The 20757-nt window shown below is 34.9% G+C and overlaps 2 protein-coding genes across 2 annotated transcripts; one reads left to right on the top strand and one right to left on the bottom strand.

Moving 5' to 3' along the window:
• Positions 1-8635: 8635 nt before the first annotated feature.
• Positions 8636-13845, bottom strand: LOC110627515. The gene is made up of 3 exons (XM_021773864.1): positions 13725-13845; positions 9079-9293; positions 8636-8998 (listed from the first exon to the last, which is right to left on the bottom strand). Exons 1-3 carry the CDS (start codon positions 13843-13845, stop codon positions 8636-8638), a joined length of 699 nt encoding a protein of 232 aa, XP_021629556.1.
• A 2587-nt stretch (positions 13846-16432) lies between these two features.
• On the top strand, positions 16433-20426 carry LOC110627952 (probable terpene synthase 12). The gene is made up of 7 exons (XM_021774372.2): positions 16433-16683; positions 16777-17044; positions 17213-17600; positions 17689-17907; positions 18252-18390; positions 19067-19315; positions 19727-20426. The coding sequence occupies exons 1-7, from the start codon at positions 16462-16464 to the stop codon at positions 20021-20023; spliced, it is 1782 nt and encodes a 593-aa protein (XP_021630064.2). The 5' UTR covers positions 16433-16461; the 3' UTR covers positions 20024-20426.
• Positions 20427-20757: the final 331 nt, after the last annotated feature.

Here is a 20757-nt window from a genome sequence, read left to right on the forward strand (position 1 = left end):
GGTCGGCTTAAGGCCGCCGGGACCCGTAGCAAGCCTGACATACATCCTGAAAACCTGTTTAATCCCATACATGATCAACAACATACATAAAAAATTTAAATCTTTTCCTTCAAACATCCAACTCAACCTGAACATACACTGTACATAGTCATAATCATATTCATGATCCCTCTGTGGGATCTCGTCAATGCCCCAATGGGCGATACATCATAAGATGAGTTGGCTTTCATGAACATTATAAAACATTTTTTGATCATGTAATAAAAGGGATACCTCAAACATAATGTCAAGCACAATATCTAATCCTCAATATCAATACATGACTGAAACTGTACTTTTACATAACATTAATACATTTATCATGTCCACACTATCTATTACATACACAGGACTTCAATACTCTTATGGATCTCCTGGTCTACCCTGTACCTGCAATCCTGGGGGAAAATGGGAGAGGGATGAGCTACTAGAGCCCAGCGAGCAGAATAATAAAACATTTAAATCATATGGATCATGAAATGCATCACATCACAGCTAATCACATCAAGGATGAACTTGTCACCAATAGCCCTCTACATAGTCCAACTGTGCCAGAACGTAGAATGGGTCCTGGTCTTTCCCTTACATATCATAACATAACAGTGTCCAACTGTGCCAGAACGTAGAATGGGTCCTGGTCTTTCTCTTACATAGTGCCAGCGAACGTAGAATGGGTCCCACTGGTCTTACTTTCCGTACCGTACATATCACATCGTCATATCATAGATCGAGGGCTATGGATCTGTAACGACCCGAAAATCAGACCGCTACCGGCGCTAGGATCCAGATCGGCTTAAGGCCGCCGGGACCCGTAGCAAGCCTGACATAGAACCTGTAAACCTGTTCAATCCCATACATGATCAACAATCATACATAAAAATTAAAACTTCTCTTTCATCATCCAACTCAACCTGAACATACATGTGCATAGTCATGATCATAATCATGATCCCTCTGTGGGATCTCATCAATGCCCCAACGGGCGATACAACATGAGATGAGTTGGCTTAAGCATAAACATTTTAAAACATTTCTATAGATCATGTATTACAAGGGATAGCAATACTCATAGGGTCAAGCACATCTATAACCTCAAAATACCTCATTACATAACATACTGAAATCTCTTACATTACATCATAATACAATTGTCATGTCCACAATCTAACTATTACATAAACATGCTTCAAAACTCTGGCTAACCTCCTGGTCTACCCTGTACCTGCACATCTGGGGTTAGGGGAGAGGGGTGAGCTATAAAGCCCAGTGAGCAGAATAGTAAAACATTTAAAACATATGATAACATGAAATGCATCACATCACAGCTAATCACATCAAGGATGGATTTGTCACCAATAGTCCCCTACATGGACCAACTGTGCCAGGGGCGTAGAATGGGCCTCATTGGTCTTTCTCTTACATAACATAACATAACATGGTCCAACTGTGCCAGGGGCGTAGAATGGGCCTCACTGGTCTTTCTCTCACATAGTGCCAGGGGCGTAGAATGGGCCTCACTGGTCTTCCGTATCGTATCATCATCATCATAGCATAGGGGGACTAATGGATCATTCAACGTCCATCCACATCATCAAACATAATATGCAATGCACATATTCGTGAGTCTAATGCAACACCCTATTATCTCATGGCATTCATGATGCGTGAATCATGCTAAAACTGATTTATTTATTTAAAAGTATAAGAGTTATTCCACTCACCTCTGGCTGAAGCTCTACAGACTCTGAAGCAGCTGTCTCACTGCTGAGGTCCTGGGTTCCTCGGGTCCGAACCTACACAGGTGGACTCCAATGAGGGACCAAACATACATAAACATAACTCTAATAAACTCCCCAAAAACCCCCTAAAACATTAGGAAAACATCACATAGAAATATGCATGAAATGGCTGAATAGGGCACTTTCGGCGGCACCTTCGGCGGCCGAAAGTCCTGGACAGATCCGAAAGTCAGGCACTTTCGGCGGCCGAAAGTCCCAGACAGAGACGAAAGTCTCTTTTCGGGGGCAACTTCGGCAGCCGAATGCTGCCTCCACAAAGGGGGTTCGGCGGCCGAAACTCCCTTCGGCGGCCGAACCTGGTTTCTGCCAGAAGGGCAGAAACTTGGTTCAAACGAACCTCTTGCCTCCCAAAACCTCTAATCAAGCATATATCTCAACCAAATCATGCATACAAATTCCTAGGGGCCTCAAAACATCAAATACCCCAACTACAACACTTCAAACATACTCAAACAAGCCACATTGTTCAAAACATCAATATTAACCTATAACTCAACCTATAACCTAACAAGCATTTCTACCCATAGATCTTGCATAAAACTTATTTAAAACACATAAGGAGCTTAAGATCGGCTCTTACCTCTTGAAGATCGAGAGGGAGACGACCTAAACTTGGAGATCCACAAAAATGAGCTCCTGAGTTCCCAAAGCTCCAAAACTTGCTTTAAACGCTTAAAACTTGCAATGTGAGTTTAAAACTCAAGAAAAATGGAAGAGATTTGGAGGAAGAACACAAGATTTGCAAAGGGAAGGTCGGAAGCTTGCTGTGGCCGAAAATGGGAGAAAACTCACCCATTTCGGCTAAGTGCCCTTTTTATAGGTGGCTGGCCAGGCCACGTTCGGGGGCCGAATGTGCCTCCGCATCCATGCAATGTTCGGCGGCCGAACTTGACTTTCGGCGGCCGAACCTGGACTTCCCTAACTCATGCTTTCGGGGGCCTAACGTGCCTCCAAAACGCATGCATGTTCGGCGGCCGAACTTGACTTTCGGCGGCCGAACCTGGGTTTTCCTCCAAAGACTTTTCATGCAAAAACTCATTTAGTTTTCATACTTAAAACCATGAAATACCTTAAAACATTTTTATGAAAACATGTTTCTACCCTACTAGAGGCTTCCGACATCCGAGATTCCACTGGACGGTAGGAATTCCGATACTGGAGTCTAGCCGGGTATTACAGGATCATCCAACATTCATCCACATCAACATAAAAATATGCAATGCAACATATTCGTGAATTCTAATGCAAGCAACCTAATTCATCACATGGCATTCATGATGCGTGAAACATGCTGAAAAGTTCATTCTTTGCTTTAAAACATAATAAGTTATTCCACTCACCTCTGGATAGCTCTGACCAGACACTGGGGCAACAGACTCACTGCTGGGGTCCTCGGTTCCTCGGGTCCGAACCTACACAGGTGGACTCAAATGAGGGACCAAACATACATGAACATAACTCTAAACTATTCCCCAAAAACCCCCTAAAACATCATGGAATAATCATAGAGAAATATGCAAGAAAAGGGCTGGACAGGGCACTTTCGGCGGCAGGTTCAGCGGCCGAAAGTCCCTCCAGAGCCGAAAGTCAGGCAGGTTCGGCGGCACCTTCGGCGGCCGAAACTCCCAGACAGAGGCGAAACTCATGCATGTTCGGCGGCACCTTCGGCGGCCGAAAGTCCCAGACAGAGACGAAAGTCTCCTTTCGGGGGCAAGCTTCGGCAGCCGAAGGCTGCCTCCACAAGCATGTTCGGCGGCCAAAAGTTCCTTCGGCTGCCGAACCTGGTTTCCCCCAGAATGGCAGAAACTCAGCTCCCCTATGCATTTATGCCTCCAATCTCAACCAAACATGCATAAACCTATTCTACAACACTCATACACAAGCATACAAGTTCCTAGGGGCATCAACTAACTAAAACCCCATCTATAACACATCCAACATACATTTGCAAGCCACATTGTTCAAAAATCACATCAAAAACCCATAAGCTCAACATAAGCTACACATGCATTTTCTACCCCATGAACTTGCATAAAACTTGTTTAAAACATAATGTAAGCTAGAGATCGACTCTTACCTCTTGAAGATCGAGGGTGGAGGCGATCTAACTTGAAATTGGAAGAGATTTGAGTTCTTGAACCTCAAAGTTCCAAAACTCGCTCAAAACTCGAAAATCTTCAAAACAAGATGAAAACTAGTGAAAAACTCGAAAGATCTGAAGGAAAAAGACTCAAGATCGGTGAGGGGTTGCGGAGAACTCACCTTGGCCGGAAATGGGGAAAAAGCTCGCCCGTTTTCGGCTAAGGGACCCTTTTATAGTGGCTGGCCAGGCCACGTTCGGGGGCCGAACGTGCCTCCGCATGCATGCCATGTTCGGCGGCCGAACTTGAGGTTCAGCGGCCGAACCTAGACTTTCCTCACTTATGCTTTCGGGGGCCTAAAGGCGCTCCCGAAGGCATGCATGTTCGGCGGCCGAACTTGAGGTTTGGCGGCCGAACCTGAGTTTTCCTTCAAGGTTGTTTTCATGCAAAAACTCATTTCCACTTTACTTAAAACCATGAAATACCTTAAAACATTTTATGAAAACATGATTCTACCCTACTAGAGGCTTCCGACATCCGAGATTCCACCGGACGGTAGGAATTCCGATACCGGAGTCTAGCCGGGTATTACATTTATGATGGCTCAAGGAGTGTGGGACGCAGTTGAGTCACCTGGCCCAATTGATAGTCACAGAGACAAAATGGCATTGGTTTCCATTTACCAAGGTATAGGGGAAGATACCTTGCTTCAATTGGGTGTGAAGAAGACCGCAAAGGAGGCATGGAGTATACTGAGAACAATGAACCTAGGGGAAGACATGGTTAAAGAAGTGAGAACTCAGTCATTGTGGAGTGAGTTCGACGCGTTGAGAATGAGCGAGTCTGAGAATGTTGATGATTTCTCAGGGAAACTCACGATTATTGTCAATAAGCTGAGAAGCCTTGGCAACACTGTGGAGGAAGTAAAAGTGGTGAAGAAACTGTTGAGATCAGTTTCACCAAAGTTTCTACAGATCGCAGCCACAATTGAAGAATTCAGTGACCTAACCACCAAATCAGTTGAGGAGGTGATAGGTTCACTCAAAGCTCATGAAGAAAGATTGCTTAGTTATGGTGGGAGATCTGATGAAATAGTTCTTCTTACAAGAGCTGAGTGGAAAGCTAGGGAGGAGGCTAAAAAGAACAAGACTGCTGATACAAGAGGTGGTAGAGGCAGAGGACGCGGAGGACGCGGTTGTGGCAGAGGAAGACACAGTGGTGAGTCAAGCCGAGGCAGTGATGATGAGTCGAAATCGCAAAAGAAGAAATTCGACAAATCAAAAATCAAATGTTACAGTTGTGGAAAAATGGGACACTTCGCATCAGAATGCTCATCGAAGGAGAGAGAGGAGCTAGCAAATCTAACCGAGAGAGATGATGGAGAAGAGTCCCTGTTGATGATTGAAACTTGTGAGCTGAATGGTCAGATTTACTTTGAAGAACCCTCTTTGATGATGATTGAAGTTGTCGAATTGAATGGGGTTCAAGGAGAAGCATATGTTGCTGCCACGAGTGGGTGTCTCATGAAAGGAGTAGGTTGGTACCTCAACACTGGAGCTACCAATCATTTGACAGGTGATAAACACTATTTTGTTGAAATTGATTATTCTATTTGTGGCAAGGTTAAGTTTGGTGATGGTTCTGTAATTGATATACAAGGGATTGGGTCAGTTATGTTTCAATGCAAAAATGGTGAACATCTGACCCTAACCAATGTCTATTATATACCAAAATTGAAGAGTAATATTATTAGCCTTGGCCACATTGATGAAAGTGGAGGTCGAATACTCATTGAAAGTGGAGTCTTGAGGGTCTATGGTAACTCAAATAGACTCATAATCATGGTCAGAAGACAACAAAATAAACTGTTTATTGTAGATCTACAGATTGCCGAAAAAGTATGCTTGATGACAAGCATAACAGAGTCGAGTTGGCTATGGCACGCAAGATATGGTCACTTAAATTTTCAAGCGTTGAAGAAGCTGTCTAAAGAGAAAATGGTACAAGGTTTACTAGACATCTCGTTCCCAAATCAAGTCTGTGATGGTTGTACTGTGGGAAAACAACATTGGAAAGCCTTTCCATATGCTGCGAAGTTTAGAGCAAAAGAAAAACTTGAATTGGTGTATGGAGATCTCTGCGGTCCTATTACACCAACAACTCCAGGAGGTACATATTCATATTCCAGTTCAACTCCACCATAGAAATTTCGATCATTGCAAGAAATTTACAATGAGACCAGAGAAGTTGATGAAGAAGTCGGGTTGTGTTTCTTATCAATGGAGGAACCAACACGATATGAAGAAGCAGTTGGTGACGAAAATTGGAGACGTGCGATGGAGTCTGAAGTTGATTCAATTCAAAAGAATGGAACCTGGGAACTCTCTGATTTGCCGAAGAACCAAAGAGCAGTGGGACTCAAGTGGGTCTTCAAATTGAAGAAAGATCCAAACGGCAAGATTATTAAACACAAAGCTCGTTTGGTGGCAAAGGGCTATGTGCAGAAATATGGCATTGATTATAAGGAAGTCTTTGCTCTTGTAGCTAGAATAGAAACTGTTAGAACTATTCTTGCTTATGCAGCTCAAAAACAATGGAGAGTTCACCATCTGGATGTGAAGACTGCGTTCTTAAACGGAGAGTTAGAAGAAGAGGTATATGTTAGTCAACCAGATGGTTTTGTTGACAAAACAAATCCACAGAAAGTGTTACAGTTACACAAGGCATTATATGGTTTAAACCAGGCACCCAGGGCCTGGAACACCAAGTTAGATCATAGCTTAAAGTCATTTGGTTTTCAAAGGTGTCCTTTTGAGCATGCTCTTTATATGAAGAAGGAAGGGGATGACGTTACTGTTGTGGGAGTTTATGTTGACGACTTAATTCTTACCAGCTCAAATGGAAAAAATATTGAAAGTTTTAAACAAGAAATGATGAGGATGTTTGAGATGAGTGACTTAGGGCTGCTGAGTTATTATCTTGGGATTGAGGTAAAACGAACTCCAGATTGTATATCTCTTTGTCAAGCAGGTTATGCAAGCAAGATTCTTCAAAAAACTGGGATGCTTAATTGCAACAGCAGCCGTGTTCCAATGGAGCCGAAGTGTAAACTAAAAAGACAAGATGGTGAACCGTTTGTTGATGCCACTGAGTATAGAAGAATTATCGGCAGCTTGAGGTACTTGGTAAACACACGTCCAGATCTTGCGTACTCCGTTAGTGTTGTCAGCAGATACATGGACACACCAACGGTGTCACATATGAATGTTGTGAAACAGATACTGAGGTATGTGAGAGGCACTATTGGAATGGGAATTGTCTACAAAAAGAATCAAGAAAAAAAAGAACTTGTAGGTTTTAGTGATAGTGAACTTGCAAGAGATACGGATGACAGGAAGAGTACTTTAGGGATTATATTCTTTATTAGAGAAAGCCCAATCACATAGGTCTCTCACAAGCAAAGAATAGTTGCGTTATCTTCTTGTGAAGCTGAGTACATAGCGGCAATAGGTGGAGCTTGTCAAGGGTTATGGCTCAAAAAAATAATTGCAAAATTGAGAGGTGATGATAAAGTCAAACCAGTATTGAAGGTTGACAACAAATCAGCCATATCACTAGCCAATAATCCAGTCTTTCACGAAAGAAGTAAGCATATTGACACAAGAATTCATTTTATTCGTGATTATGTTCAATGTGGAGATATACAGCTTGAATATGTAAAGACTGAAGAACATGTTGCTAATTTGTTAACAAAACCGTTAGCACGGCAGAGGTTCAATGAGCTGAGAGATAGAATTGGTGTTAAACAAGTTTAAGGGGGTGATTGTAGTAGTTAAACTTGTTTTTTTAAATTTTGTTTTATTTATTTTATTATTGCTTGGTCAATAGTTAGTACCTATTTTGTAGGAGTAATTGCTGTTAGTGCAGATATTGAGCAAATCTGTTACAACAGATTTCCGCTAAATTTTTTTTCCCTCTATATATTGCTGTGCATTTTAGAGTTTTAGGAATATGAAGAAAGAGTAATCTTTTTCTCTGTTCAGTTGTGTTGCTCTCGATTTCTACTGTTTTTTATCTGATATTCTAACAAACTAGACTTCCAACAATATCATAGTGATGACTTTTTATTTCTATATTTAGTAGATATAAATCTCCATGCACCTTTCCTTTTGCCAGTGCCTCACTGGTCAGTAGGTCTTGAAAAATGCAATAGTTAAGAAAGAATTGGACTAAAATAGAAGAATTTTTTGTGAACTTGCTAATTGACTGTAGGTTATGTTTAAAGTTTGGTATATACAAGACATTCAGTAATTGTAACTTTAGAGTCATTTTTACTGAACCTGTATGGGTAACTAGTTGAGTATAATCATCTGGTAGGGTAATAAATAGTTTATTTTCGAGTTTAGTGAGATTAATTAACAAAGAGAAATCATGACATGGATCCAATGTGGCACCCATATTTATAATCCATATACCTTTTCCCTTATTAAGAGTAAAAGAATAGTGATTAGAAATATTACCTGCAAAGCCAGTGACACATCTAGCAGATATACAAGTAGTTTTTCCTTTCATATACCTCATAATTTCTCCTTGGATTATGTTTGTGAGTTCCTGGTTCTACACTTTAGTTTTGTGAGTCTCAATGCCTAGCTCTAGGGGTGTTTCATTACATGGCATGGCAATAGTTGCCTTCTCCTTTCCCTTCTTCTATTTATATTAAGTGAACCATTCAGGATAGTCGTATAACTTAAAGTAAGTTTCCTTTGTATGACTAGGATTTCCATAATGTGCACCAATTCTTCCATCATTCTCTTTCTTAAAGAATTCTTTCTTCTTAAACTGAGTTTTGTTAAATATTTCCTCAGTAAATTTTACATTCATAGTAGCATTATTAAACTCAGTAAGACTCATATTGAGGACCTCACTTTGTTTTTCAACACTAAGAACTATGAAATAATCTCTATTTAAGCTACGTAAAGGCTCCATTATCAGAATTTGATTTCTGGCATGATCATAAGAGTCATTCAATCCCATGAGAAACTGAATTAATCTATCCCCATTGTCAATATTACTGATGACCTTAGATGCACATTACTAGAGGTCTTAACTAGTTTAATGCATCCCATAGTTTTTTTTAGTTTAGTGAAGTAGACCACTACATTCAAATTAGCATAAGTAAATGAGCTAATTTCTCTCTTCAATTGGTAGAGTAATGACCCATTACTCTCCTCAATTCTATCCTTAATTTCATCCCACAATTTCTTTGCAAAACAAGTATATAGAAATTTATCAACAGTATCTTTAGAAATAGAATTTAACAGCCAATAAGTTACCATACTATCTACCTTTTGCCATTTGTCATAATCTTCTGAATCTGGATGTAGTATTTCATACTTTCCAGTAATGAAAGCTAGCTTATCTTTTGCTCTAAGTGTGATTGTTATTGATCTACTCTAGGTCAGATAATTATTGCCATCCAGTGGAGCACTTACAAGTTACATTTCTAAATGGTTAGAGTTGTCAGAGCAAGTATATCAACAACTTTGGTAGAAGTTTCTTGAACCAGAGTTTCTGGTTTGTACAGATCCAGTGTCATCCGCCATTTGGTGAAGAAGGGAGAAGACAAAGGAAGAAAAGGAAGGCTAAAACACACTGTACCAACACAAGCGCAACTTTCATACCATAAAGAAAAAGAAATGCTAGAGAAAATAGGTAAAAATGAATGATTATTTCATTAGTGTACTCCCTATATATACACATGGTGAAACCCTTTGGAAAGCTATTATGGTGTGTAAAGAATTTGTTAGTACTAAACACATGAACAAGTGGAAGAATCTGGAGCAAATAAGTCATCCGAAGAAAAGGTGGCATTTTCTGCGTTGTTGAATACTACATCGTTTTGTCACATCTCCTTTGCTATGTCATTTTGGGTATTTCTCTTCACTCAAAGTGTTAAAATTTTAGTTGAATGGGATTTACAAATTACAAGGATTATCCTTATCCATATATGATTCAGTATGTTATCTCTAATATATCTTGTTATCTCATACACTCTTAACTATATTCAAACATTATCTATTTTTCTATATAAGTAGTTTATAGCCACCATAATAAGAGCACCGAATCTGCCAAATTAACTAATTCTCCTTTTCCATTCAAGAATTCTGTAGATAGGCTGAATGAGTATCGATCCTACAAAAACTTTAAGTTTATTTATTTTAAATGCCAAGTCAGAAAAAAGATGAAAAGAAATTTTGAAATAAAAAGAGAAGAAAGGGAATTTCAATTGGAAAACTTAAAAGGAAATAATTAATATGGTAGAATAACGAAATGAAATAACTATTGATAATAAAAATTCAATTGAAGGTAATCTAAATTAAAATGTTTATTAATTGATCATTGATTCTTAAGGTAATTCACTTCATTTTCTGTTATTTTATTAAAGTGTTCAAACAATTGAAATTTATTAATTCTTTCTTAATATTAAATTAATTTGTAAAGTGCTAAATTAATTTTTAATTAATTAACAATATCTCAACAAGCGTATAGATTTAACTAATTAATTTCATTAACTAATTAATTTCATTAAAAAAAAGAAGAACTCAAAGTTGAATAATAATTACAAGAGAATTATTTAAACCAACTAACTCAATTCCTTAATATAAATAGATATGTTAATCATTACTTGTATTAATCCAATTAAACAATTACGTATCTATTTGAATTAATTAGCAATATATTGTCCAGTTAGAATACTCAATAGATCTTTTGAATCCTAAAGAAGACAACAATAGATGTGTTTGTTCCTCAAAAACAGAAAAAATGAAAATAGAAATTTAAGATGAAAAGGAAATGAGATTGGATCTCACAATTTGATAAAAATCTCTACTGAGTTAACCTTCAACTAATAAAAGAATTTAACTACTAAGATCCATTACAAAATACAGAAAAATATAAAAGGGGAAAGAAATTATTCCATTCAAGATGCCGAAGAGATTGAGAGATGAAGAGAGAAGAGATGAAAATAAGAAATGATTTAAGAGTTGATATCCTACTTCTAAAACAACCATTTAAATAACTCTTTATATATGTTTTTTTCAACGAAAAGATAAAAAAAATATTCAAATTTAAAAAAAAGAAAATAAATGAATAAATTATTCTACTATTGTTATCTTAATTTTTAATCTGATCATATCTGCAGTTATCAGAAACATTTTGAATTCACTATAACTATTAAATCTGAATTTTTACTGTCTTTCAGTCGAGCTTCAATTACAACTTTAGGTAAGGCAGAACCTCTCAGTCCAAAACTACTTTACAATAGTCTCTACTAGTTCCTTTTAACACTTTCAATTTCAAATCTTACTAAAATTAAAATTCAAATGAAAATAATATTTTAACATAAAATTATAATAAAATAATAAAAATTAATATAAAAAAAATAGTGACAACTCATCATATAATATATATATATATTTTTATAATTAATTCTATTTAATATCGGTATTTATATTGATTTAAGTACTAGAAATATTGCAGAGTACAATCTTTGAGATATTCTCTCATTTATCTTGAAGGGTTATTTCTAAAGGAAAAAAAGTTTGTGTATAACTTCACTATGTAAAAAATTCATTTGAATAAATTTTGTTGTATAATAATAATAATAATAATAATAATAATAACGTAAATTATAATTTTTACAAAAATAATTAAATAAAAACAATGAGTAATTAACTAATTATAATTAATTAAGAATTCTCTTCCTATTTTTACTTCCTTTGATTATTTAAAAGAATATAGATCAAAATAAACCAATCATTGAATTAAATACAATTAATAGGTGGACCAACCTATTATGATTTGTAAGACATTAATTTGAAAGAAGTGAAATGACTAAAATGCTAAATTTGTTCTTATTATTGTAAGACAAAATAAATTTAAATAGAATGAAAAGTGGATAATTTATATTTTGATAATAATTAAAGATAAATTTATATAAAAAAAATAAAATTTAATATTTTTATTTGCTATATAGTTAACGACAAATTTAATCTTTTTGCTTAAAGAACATTATATACAAAAAAAAAAAAAATTGAAAAGCTAAAAATATAAATAAGATCAAATGAATGGGACTGAGGTTGTGAAGCTCGTGGGGAAAAAAGGTTATTACTTTTCAAACACCTTTGGAATTTTGATTTTTCTACTTTACGTCTTTCCGTCTTTTAAACGGTGGAGAAGTTCCATTTTGCAAACTTCTCCCAAAGAATAACAACAATTAATGATATTCAAATTCAGCTCCGAGAACTCAATCCCTATTTGATATTTTGTTTATGAAATAATTATTATGGGTTGCCATATTTTAAAAAAAATATTAATCCGTATTTATTTTAAAATTATTCAAATAAAATGTTTTTATAGTTTATAAAATCATATTTGGTAATCATTCTATTAAAAAACTAATATATGTTGTTAAATTTTTTTAATAATTAATTTTTTCTAATAAACATCTAATTAGCGAAGAGAAAATATAATGATTATTAATAAAATAAAATTTTAAAAATTAAATTATTTCTTGTTAAAATAGGAAATATTAAATTATATATTTTTTATTAAATATCAGATATTATATTAAAATTATAAGAGATTTTTTTATAAAAAATAAAAAATAAAAACGTGATATTAAAGCTGATGTAATTAAATGATAGGAGAAAATTAATAATTTTTTAAATATATTTTGGAGGATATTATTTAATGACATTTTGATAACGTTTCTAAATTTTGAAAAGGGATTTTAATGAAATGTTATACATGGGGGGACATGTTGCATCGTAGAAGCAGACTGATATATGGGTTGTTACGAACGTCTCCTGACTCCTGATATTGACATTCAAACTACGGTGGTTCACTCCAGGAGTAATTTTATAATAAAATGGTGATATAACAAAGTCAATAATATTATTATAATATGTGGAGTGAAAAAAATAAATAAATAAAACCAACTTTTTTTTTTAATTTTATTTTTTTTTCTAATATAGATGTCAAAATATATGGAAAGGAATTATAGAAACGATTAATTAAAAATAAATTATATTTTAATTCTTAAAAATTTTAATATAATTAATCAATTTCTATATTTTTCAAATTAAAATATTTGTATTGTTCTTATAAATAAATAAATTATACTTTAATTTTTAAATTTTAGTATAATTAATAAATCAATTTATATATTTTTAAAATCCAACATTAATTTAAATTCATTTATAATCAATTTATTTAAATTTCAAATTTTTATTAATTTTTTATTATTAAAAATTATAAAAATATCTTTATTATCCTTTTTTAAATTAAATCATGATCCAACTCTTGAATATTGTGGTTCGCTAGTATCTCGGACGACTCCACCCCGTCTCGCACGGGTAGCCCTTTCCTCACAGACCTACTAGCTCCGCACAATTTTTTTGAGCCAATGTGCTCTGATATCAATTGTAACAGTTCAGTCCAAACTAAGCTAAATAACTTTTGGATCCATTTTTCACTTTGTACAAAATGATTAACCCAAGTTATTTAGTAGTTTCGTACTAACTATTATATATAATTTCATTTTTCAGCACTTTAACGATGTGGGACATTTCAGCATAACATATGAAAAAATATCTCGTTACCTTGTTATTGATAAATTTTCTCATATTACAGATATTCCAGAAATGGGAATTGACTCGACCATCTAGCTTGGCCAACTTATAGGATCTTGGGCGAATGACCTTTGAGACCCTAAACGGTCATTTTCAGTTCTTGCTCAACTTACCAGATCCAGCACTACCGCTTGTTACATCTATTCTTTTAAGAACTAAGTCCCCCACATTAAAAGCACGCGGCCTGACCTTACTATTGAACTTTTTGGATATTTTATTTCTGTAAGCCGCCATTCTGATTGCGACCTTTTCTCGTAGAAATTTAGCTTGATCCAAATTGAATTACGTTTCTTTGGGATTCTCTGAAATTTAGGGTGTTGTGTACTAAAGCTGCTTACTTGGATTTTTATGGGGATGACTGCATTGGCCCTATATACAAGAGAAATAGGCATTTCTCCTATGGCTATTCTCGGGGTTGTCCTGTATACCTATAGTATGTGAGGCAATTCTTTGAGCCGGTTGCCTTTGGCTTTCTTTAACCAAATGGCATCATCTTATAGCAGAAAACTCATTTATCTGTTATGAACGCAATCTTTTTTGCTTCCTCGGTATCCATCATAATTTGGTGGTAACCTGAAATGGCATCAAGAAAGGAAATCACTGCATGACCCAAGGTCGAGTCTACTAACTTGTCGATAGATGGCAATGGGTAATGATCTTTCGGACACGCTTTATTCAGATCAGTAAAATTCATGCACATTCTCCATTTGTCGTTAGCCTTCTTCAGTAGGACCATATTGACAAGCCATGTGGGATACTAGACTTACTTTATTAATCCTGCACTTAATAGCTTGTCAACTTTCTCTTTGATTACCTGTTGTCTCTCCTGTGTGATCCTCCTTTTCTTTTATTAGACTCGCTTGACAGCTTTGTTAACAGACAGCTTATGAGTGATGAGAGTCGGGTCCGACCCTGTTACATCTTTTGTAGACCAAGTGAAAGTGGTTACTCGGCACTTTAGCAAATCTATTAAACGAGCCTTTATTTCAGCGGTTAACGCAGTACTGAACCATATCTTTTGATCCTTACCTAGTTGGACCTCTTCTATTGGGTCTACTGGCTCTGGCTTCTCTATCAAGTCGATGGGCATTGTTGCTTTCCCGAGACTTTTTGCGGGGTTTCCATAATATTCTTTGGCCAACCTCAGGTTGCCTCGAACTACGGCTATCCCCCTAGAGCTGGTAACTTAAAACACATAACATCTATATTAATAACAATACTGTGGTAGTTTAGAACTGGGCGGCCGAGTATCACATCGTATGCAAATGTATCTACCACTGCAAACTCTGCATACAACCCTCGCCTATATTTTTTGTCATCCAGCACTAGAGGGAGGTTAATGGTGCCCAGTACTGCCACTGTCTTATCTCCTAATCCTACTAACGAATAGAAAACTTTGATAAGGCTATTTTTATTCAAGTTTAACTTGTTAAAAATATTTAATATGAGAAGGTTAACAGAACTACCTATATCCACCAATACTCACCTTACTTCATACCTATTTAGAAGGATCTTGACGACCAGCGAATCATTTTGAAAGAATCCAATCGCTTTGTCTACAGGACCAAATCTTACTTCCTACTTGGCTTATGGCTCCTGTTCACTAATAGGACATCATCTGCTACGTATTTATTTTTTCCTTCGCCCTTGTCAGGTTCTCTTGCAATGACATGTATGACTCCGGCCATTTCAAGAGAGAGAGAAGAGAAATTTCTTTTTCAGAGAAAATGAATAAGAGACCGGCTTTAACTCAAATGAATCAAAAAAGATTCAATGGATTTCTCGGCAATGAAACCAAATGATACGGCCGGAAAACAGAGTTATGTTGTGATTGGCTAAACCTGCAAGAAGAAGAACATAAGGTGGACAGCCACTTCGACGCTCAAGTCAGTAAACTAGAGAATGGGCCGAACATAAAACTTGAGAATGGTTGTATAAGAAAATTGTGTAATTTTACCTCTGTGATCGTTCTCCTTTTATATTGTAAAAAAATTGACATAAATATGATATTTTCTGATAATTCGGCGATGATGTGGGTGATTGCTTGATAAGGGATCTCGCCAACTAATAGGTCGATGATCCTGCGATTACAGGCGTAATGGAAATATATTAGTTTATACTTGTACTTGTTAACGAAATTTTATGCCGAGATTCGACCTATTTCAACAACCTTCGTCCACTTCAACACCTTTATTTCTAATTTTTTTTAATAGGCAAAATTTCCATATGGTATGAATTATTTTGAGTAAACCGTAAAAATGCATATACAATATATGAAAAAAATTATCCCACATGATTTGGACTAATTATTGGATACATGGTGAATTTATGTAAGACAAATATATGAAATGATAGGCCAATAAAAAATTAACATGTAAACCTATTTAATTATAAAAATAAAATTATTTGGTATTTTTTTAGTCGACTTCCATATTTATAGAATCCAAAATCACTGAAATATTAGTATTTCAATTGGTTTATCATTCTATATAAAATTTACTACATAAAATCACCGCTGTAATAATATATATATTTTTTTGTCTTTGAATGAAATACAACAGTATATAGCGTTTCGTAGGTCAGGAATAGGTCAGGAACATAATTAGTACGAGATGAAGGTTCAATGAACATGACATTTTGCACTGTATAAAAACGTGCATAATTAGTACTAGGTGAAGGTTCAATTAACATGACATTTTGCACTGTATAAACACGTGCATGAAAGTGAACTCACGTTTATATGAAAGTACAATAATTTGAACAAGGCACTAAACCAAGTGTCTATTTAACCAAGGCTGTATGAAGATTCCTCATATCCTCCAACCATATTTCATAATATTGTCTAAAGAAATGGCCATCAATCTCTCCAACTTGTCCCTTTTCTTCCCCAAGAATCCTCACCATCCTCAGCCAATACTATTTCATAGTTCTAACGTAGAGCCCATTTGGTCAGTGAAGGCTCAGAAAACTCAATCTCAGAAAACTTATTCCCAAAATCAAAGACAATCTTCCAATTACCAACCTACTGTTTGGAGTCACAGCTTTATACAGTCCTTAAAGAATGAAAATGCAGTGAGCATTATTATCTATTTCTGTATATTAGTCTTATTGTTGCTGATGAACATTTTCTTGCAATTAAGCTTGGAATTTGTACGTTTAATTCAGGACTTGCTGTACAAAGACAAAGCAAGGAAGTTGGAGGAGGAAACAAGAGCAGCAATTTATAATGAAAATGAGGATTTCTTAACCATTCTTGAACTGATTGATGACATCCAACGTTTGGGATTAGCATTCCGCTTTGAGAAGGACATAAAGAGAGTTCTTGATAGATTTGTAGAATCAAAAGGACGTAATTTGTGGACTCAGAAATCTCTTCAGGCTACTTCTCTCATATTCAGGCTCCTTAGACAGTATGGTTACGAGGTTTCTCAAGGTATCATTATTGTTTAGGAGAATTATTATTTAGTCCCTATAGTATGGAGAAACTCATTAAAAAGTCTACTAGTTAGTCCCTTGTTAATTTTAGTTATATGTATTGCAAAAAAGTCTAAAATACCTCTAATACGGAGGGATTAAAGATTATTTTACTTGACACATGCAGATGAGTTCAAAAATTTCATGGACGATAAGGGTAATCTTCTGGCAATCTACAAGAAGGATGTTAAAGTAATGCTAAGTTTATATGAAGCTTCATCTTTGCGCTTTGAAGGAGAAGATCTTTTAGATGAGGCGATGGCACAAACTAGAACACATCTCATCAATACTCTTCAGAAAGGAAACCTTTCAGAGTTGGATAATTCTACAATGGAAAGTATTAGTCACGCACTGGAGCTCCCATTGTATAGAAGAATGGTTATGTTGAAAGCACGTTGGTATATTGAAGCATACAATAAGAGGAAGAATGCAAATCATTCCTTGCTTCAACTCGCAAAGATTAATTTCAACATGGTTCAATCTATACTCCAAAGAGATCTTAAAGAAATGTCAAGGTATGTCTAAAAGCTAGCTGTAAAAGTTTGTTTGGTTTGCAATGTAAATTTCTCAAGTGATTTCACTTAATTTTATCTTTGGAATTAGGTGGTGGAACAATTTGGGACTTGCAGGCAAATTAACCTTCAGTAGAGATAGGCTGATGGAATGCTTCTTTTGGACAGTTGGAATGGAGTTTGAACCTCAGTTTAGTTCTTGCCGTAAAGGGCTAACAAAAGTCACATCATTTATAACCATTATTGATGATGTATATGATGTTTATGGCACATTGGATGAATTGGAGTTGTTTACGGATGCTGTTGAAAGGTATTTTCATCTCGTTTATAATATTTTTTTTAATAAATAGTTTGTTTTAATAAGATAATAATTTTAGTTGCATCTTTATTTCTTGCGACAAAAAATAAAACTGCTCTAATAATAAAGACAGATATAGATATAGTAATTTTCAATCACTTGCTATTAATTTATAATTACAGTTTAAATATATAATATAATAATTTATGACCGCTGCCTTAAATATATTTTTATAGTATTATATATGGCTCACGAATTAGCATTATCTACATTTTCAATTTAATGCGGCCGATTGAGAAATATGTAGCATTTCTTGTATTAATTTAAAATGCTAATTACTACTTATTTCATACCAGATGGGATATCGATGCAGTGAAAGATCTTCCAGAACATATGAAGCTATGTTTCTTAGCTTTATACAATACTGTCAATGAGATGACTTATGATACTCTAGCAAAACATGGAGAATTCGTCCATCCATATCTAAAAAAATCAGTAATTAAGTTTCACCTATTGTTATTTTTTATATTTATTTAGATAAGATTCATTATAAATTTAAGATATAACGACGATGAGAATTTATATCCACATATATGTATCCCACCAATTTTTGTTTGTTGAATTTTTTTTATAGTAAATCAAAAAAAATTATTAATTTATTCTTTATAATATAGAAAAATTCATTAGTTAGTGTATTAATTTAGAAAAATATATTAAAATATTTTTAAGGTTTTAAAAAATCTGTTAATTATTTTTCTATTAATTTTAGTCATTAAATATTTATTATTTAGTTTCTATAGTATAGAAAAATTTATGGGTAATTATTTTTTAATTTTAAAAAATAAATTAAAACATCATCAAAAATTTTAAATATTTACTATTTATTCCCTTCGTATTAAGGCATTTTAGATTTTCTTTAATACTTAATGATTAAAATTACTAAAAAAATTAATAAATAGAGTTTTTAAGATTTTAGGTACGTTTTAATTTATTTATCAAAATTAAAATTGATTAATAAATTTTTCTATAATATATGAACTAAATAATAATTTTTTTCTAAATTAAATTTAGATTAGAATTTCATCTTTTTATAATATAGATAAATATTCTTTTTATTCGTTCAATTTGATTTGAGTAGAAATTGACAATATAAATACTTTTTAAATTTCAGTGGGCTGATTTATGCAAAGCATTCTTGCAAGAAGCAAAGTGGAGACACAAAAAATTCACACCATCATTTAATGAATATATTGAAAATGGATGGAGATCCGTATCAGGAACAGTCATACTTATGCATGCCTATCTTTTACTCGACCAAAACATCTCAAAACAAGGACTCGATTCCTTAGTAAACTACCATCATATATTGAAATGGCCATCTGTTGTTTTTCGACTTTGCAATGATTTGGCAACTTTATCGGTACGTGCATTAATCTCATATTACTGATAATCTATTTTTTTTAGATGAATTACTATCAAGTCCTTAAATTTTTAGAAAATTTACTAATTTATTCTATTTGAAAATCACTCAGATTAACACGTCCTATATTTTATAAAATTCAATTCTTTAGTCTTTCTGCTAAAAAAACTGTAAATCAATTTGAACATTTATGTCGTTTAGTCCCTCTAACAAAGACTAAAATAAGTTGATTAGCCGTTTTTTCACTGAAAGATTAAAGAGTTTAATTATGCAAAATACATGGATGTTTTAATTAAATGATTTTGAAAAGAGGATGAATTAGTGAATTTTTTAAAAATTCAGGGATTTGATAATAATTCTTTCTAATTATTTTAGAACAAATAATTGATTCTTTATGTTGTGATTTTCCAGGGTGAGTTAGATAGAGGTGAAACGATAAATTCAATTTCCTGCTATATGGATGAACATGGAGTTTCAGAGGAGCATGCACGTAAAGAAATAAATAAAATGATAGATAATGCTTGGAAGAAGATGAATCAATATAATCAAACGGAGGTGAATTCTTTCACGAAGCCTTTCATTGAAGCATCTATTAATCTTGCTAGGATTTCTCAATGTGTATACCAGCATGGAGATGGACATGGAGCTCCTGATACCAAATCCAAGAAAAGAGTTGTATCATTAATAATTGAGCCGATTTCAAAATAAATTTTATCATACAACCATTATGTATATAATGATTAGAGGACTTACATAAGATCTATCATGATTAATTAATAGCTATTGATGATCTGAGATCCAGAGAAATAGGGTTTTTACAATGGGCTCTGTAAAGTTGAGAAAAAGCTTAAACCTAGAAGAGAGCATTTCTCCTTTTATAGGTTTCCTTTTGTCCGCTAGTGACGTGCCGATAGAACGAATATCAGTAGACCACCTGTCCCTGCCACGCTGATACGGACGTACGAAGGAATCAGATCTCTGCCCCATGCATAACGGCCTCTGATCCTCTCCAGGATCGGGTAGGCGGGTCTACAAGATGAGTGGACGGACCCTCTTTCGGGTTTTGGGCTGGGCCGGAGAGTGAGAGTAGAGCAGGGCCTAAATGGAATCGGCCTAAGGAATAGCGTATCCGGCCTGATGAGGGGAGCCAGATGAACCTGGTCATGAGGCTTAGTGGGTTGAACCCAATTGGCGTGGATGGCTTGAGGATCTCTGGGCAGTGGGCTATTTTCATGGGCCTAGCCCTAGACGGGGATGAGGTGAACTCAGGGGTCATCAATTGCCCCTTTACCTTCTCGGCAGTTATTGCTCCAACTGTCGAGGGGGTAAACCCCTAGAATCATTATGACTGCGTCTGTTGAAATTCGGCTTGCCCTTTCATCTTATTGCCACTTGCAGCTTTAAATCTTCTCTGCCTTTTTCTATATTTAGCTTTCCTCTGC

This window comes from Manihot esculenta, chromosome 12 (assembly GCF_001659605.2).
Source record: "Manihot esculenta cultivar AM560-2 chromosome 12, M.esculenta_v8, whole genome shotgun sequence".
In the NCBI taxonomy this organism is placed as follows: Eukaryota; Viridiplantae; Streptophyta; class Magnoliopsida; order Malpighiales; family Euphorbiaceae; genus Manihot; species Manihot esculenta.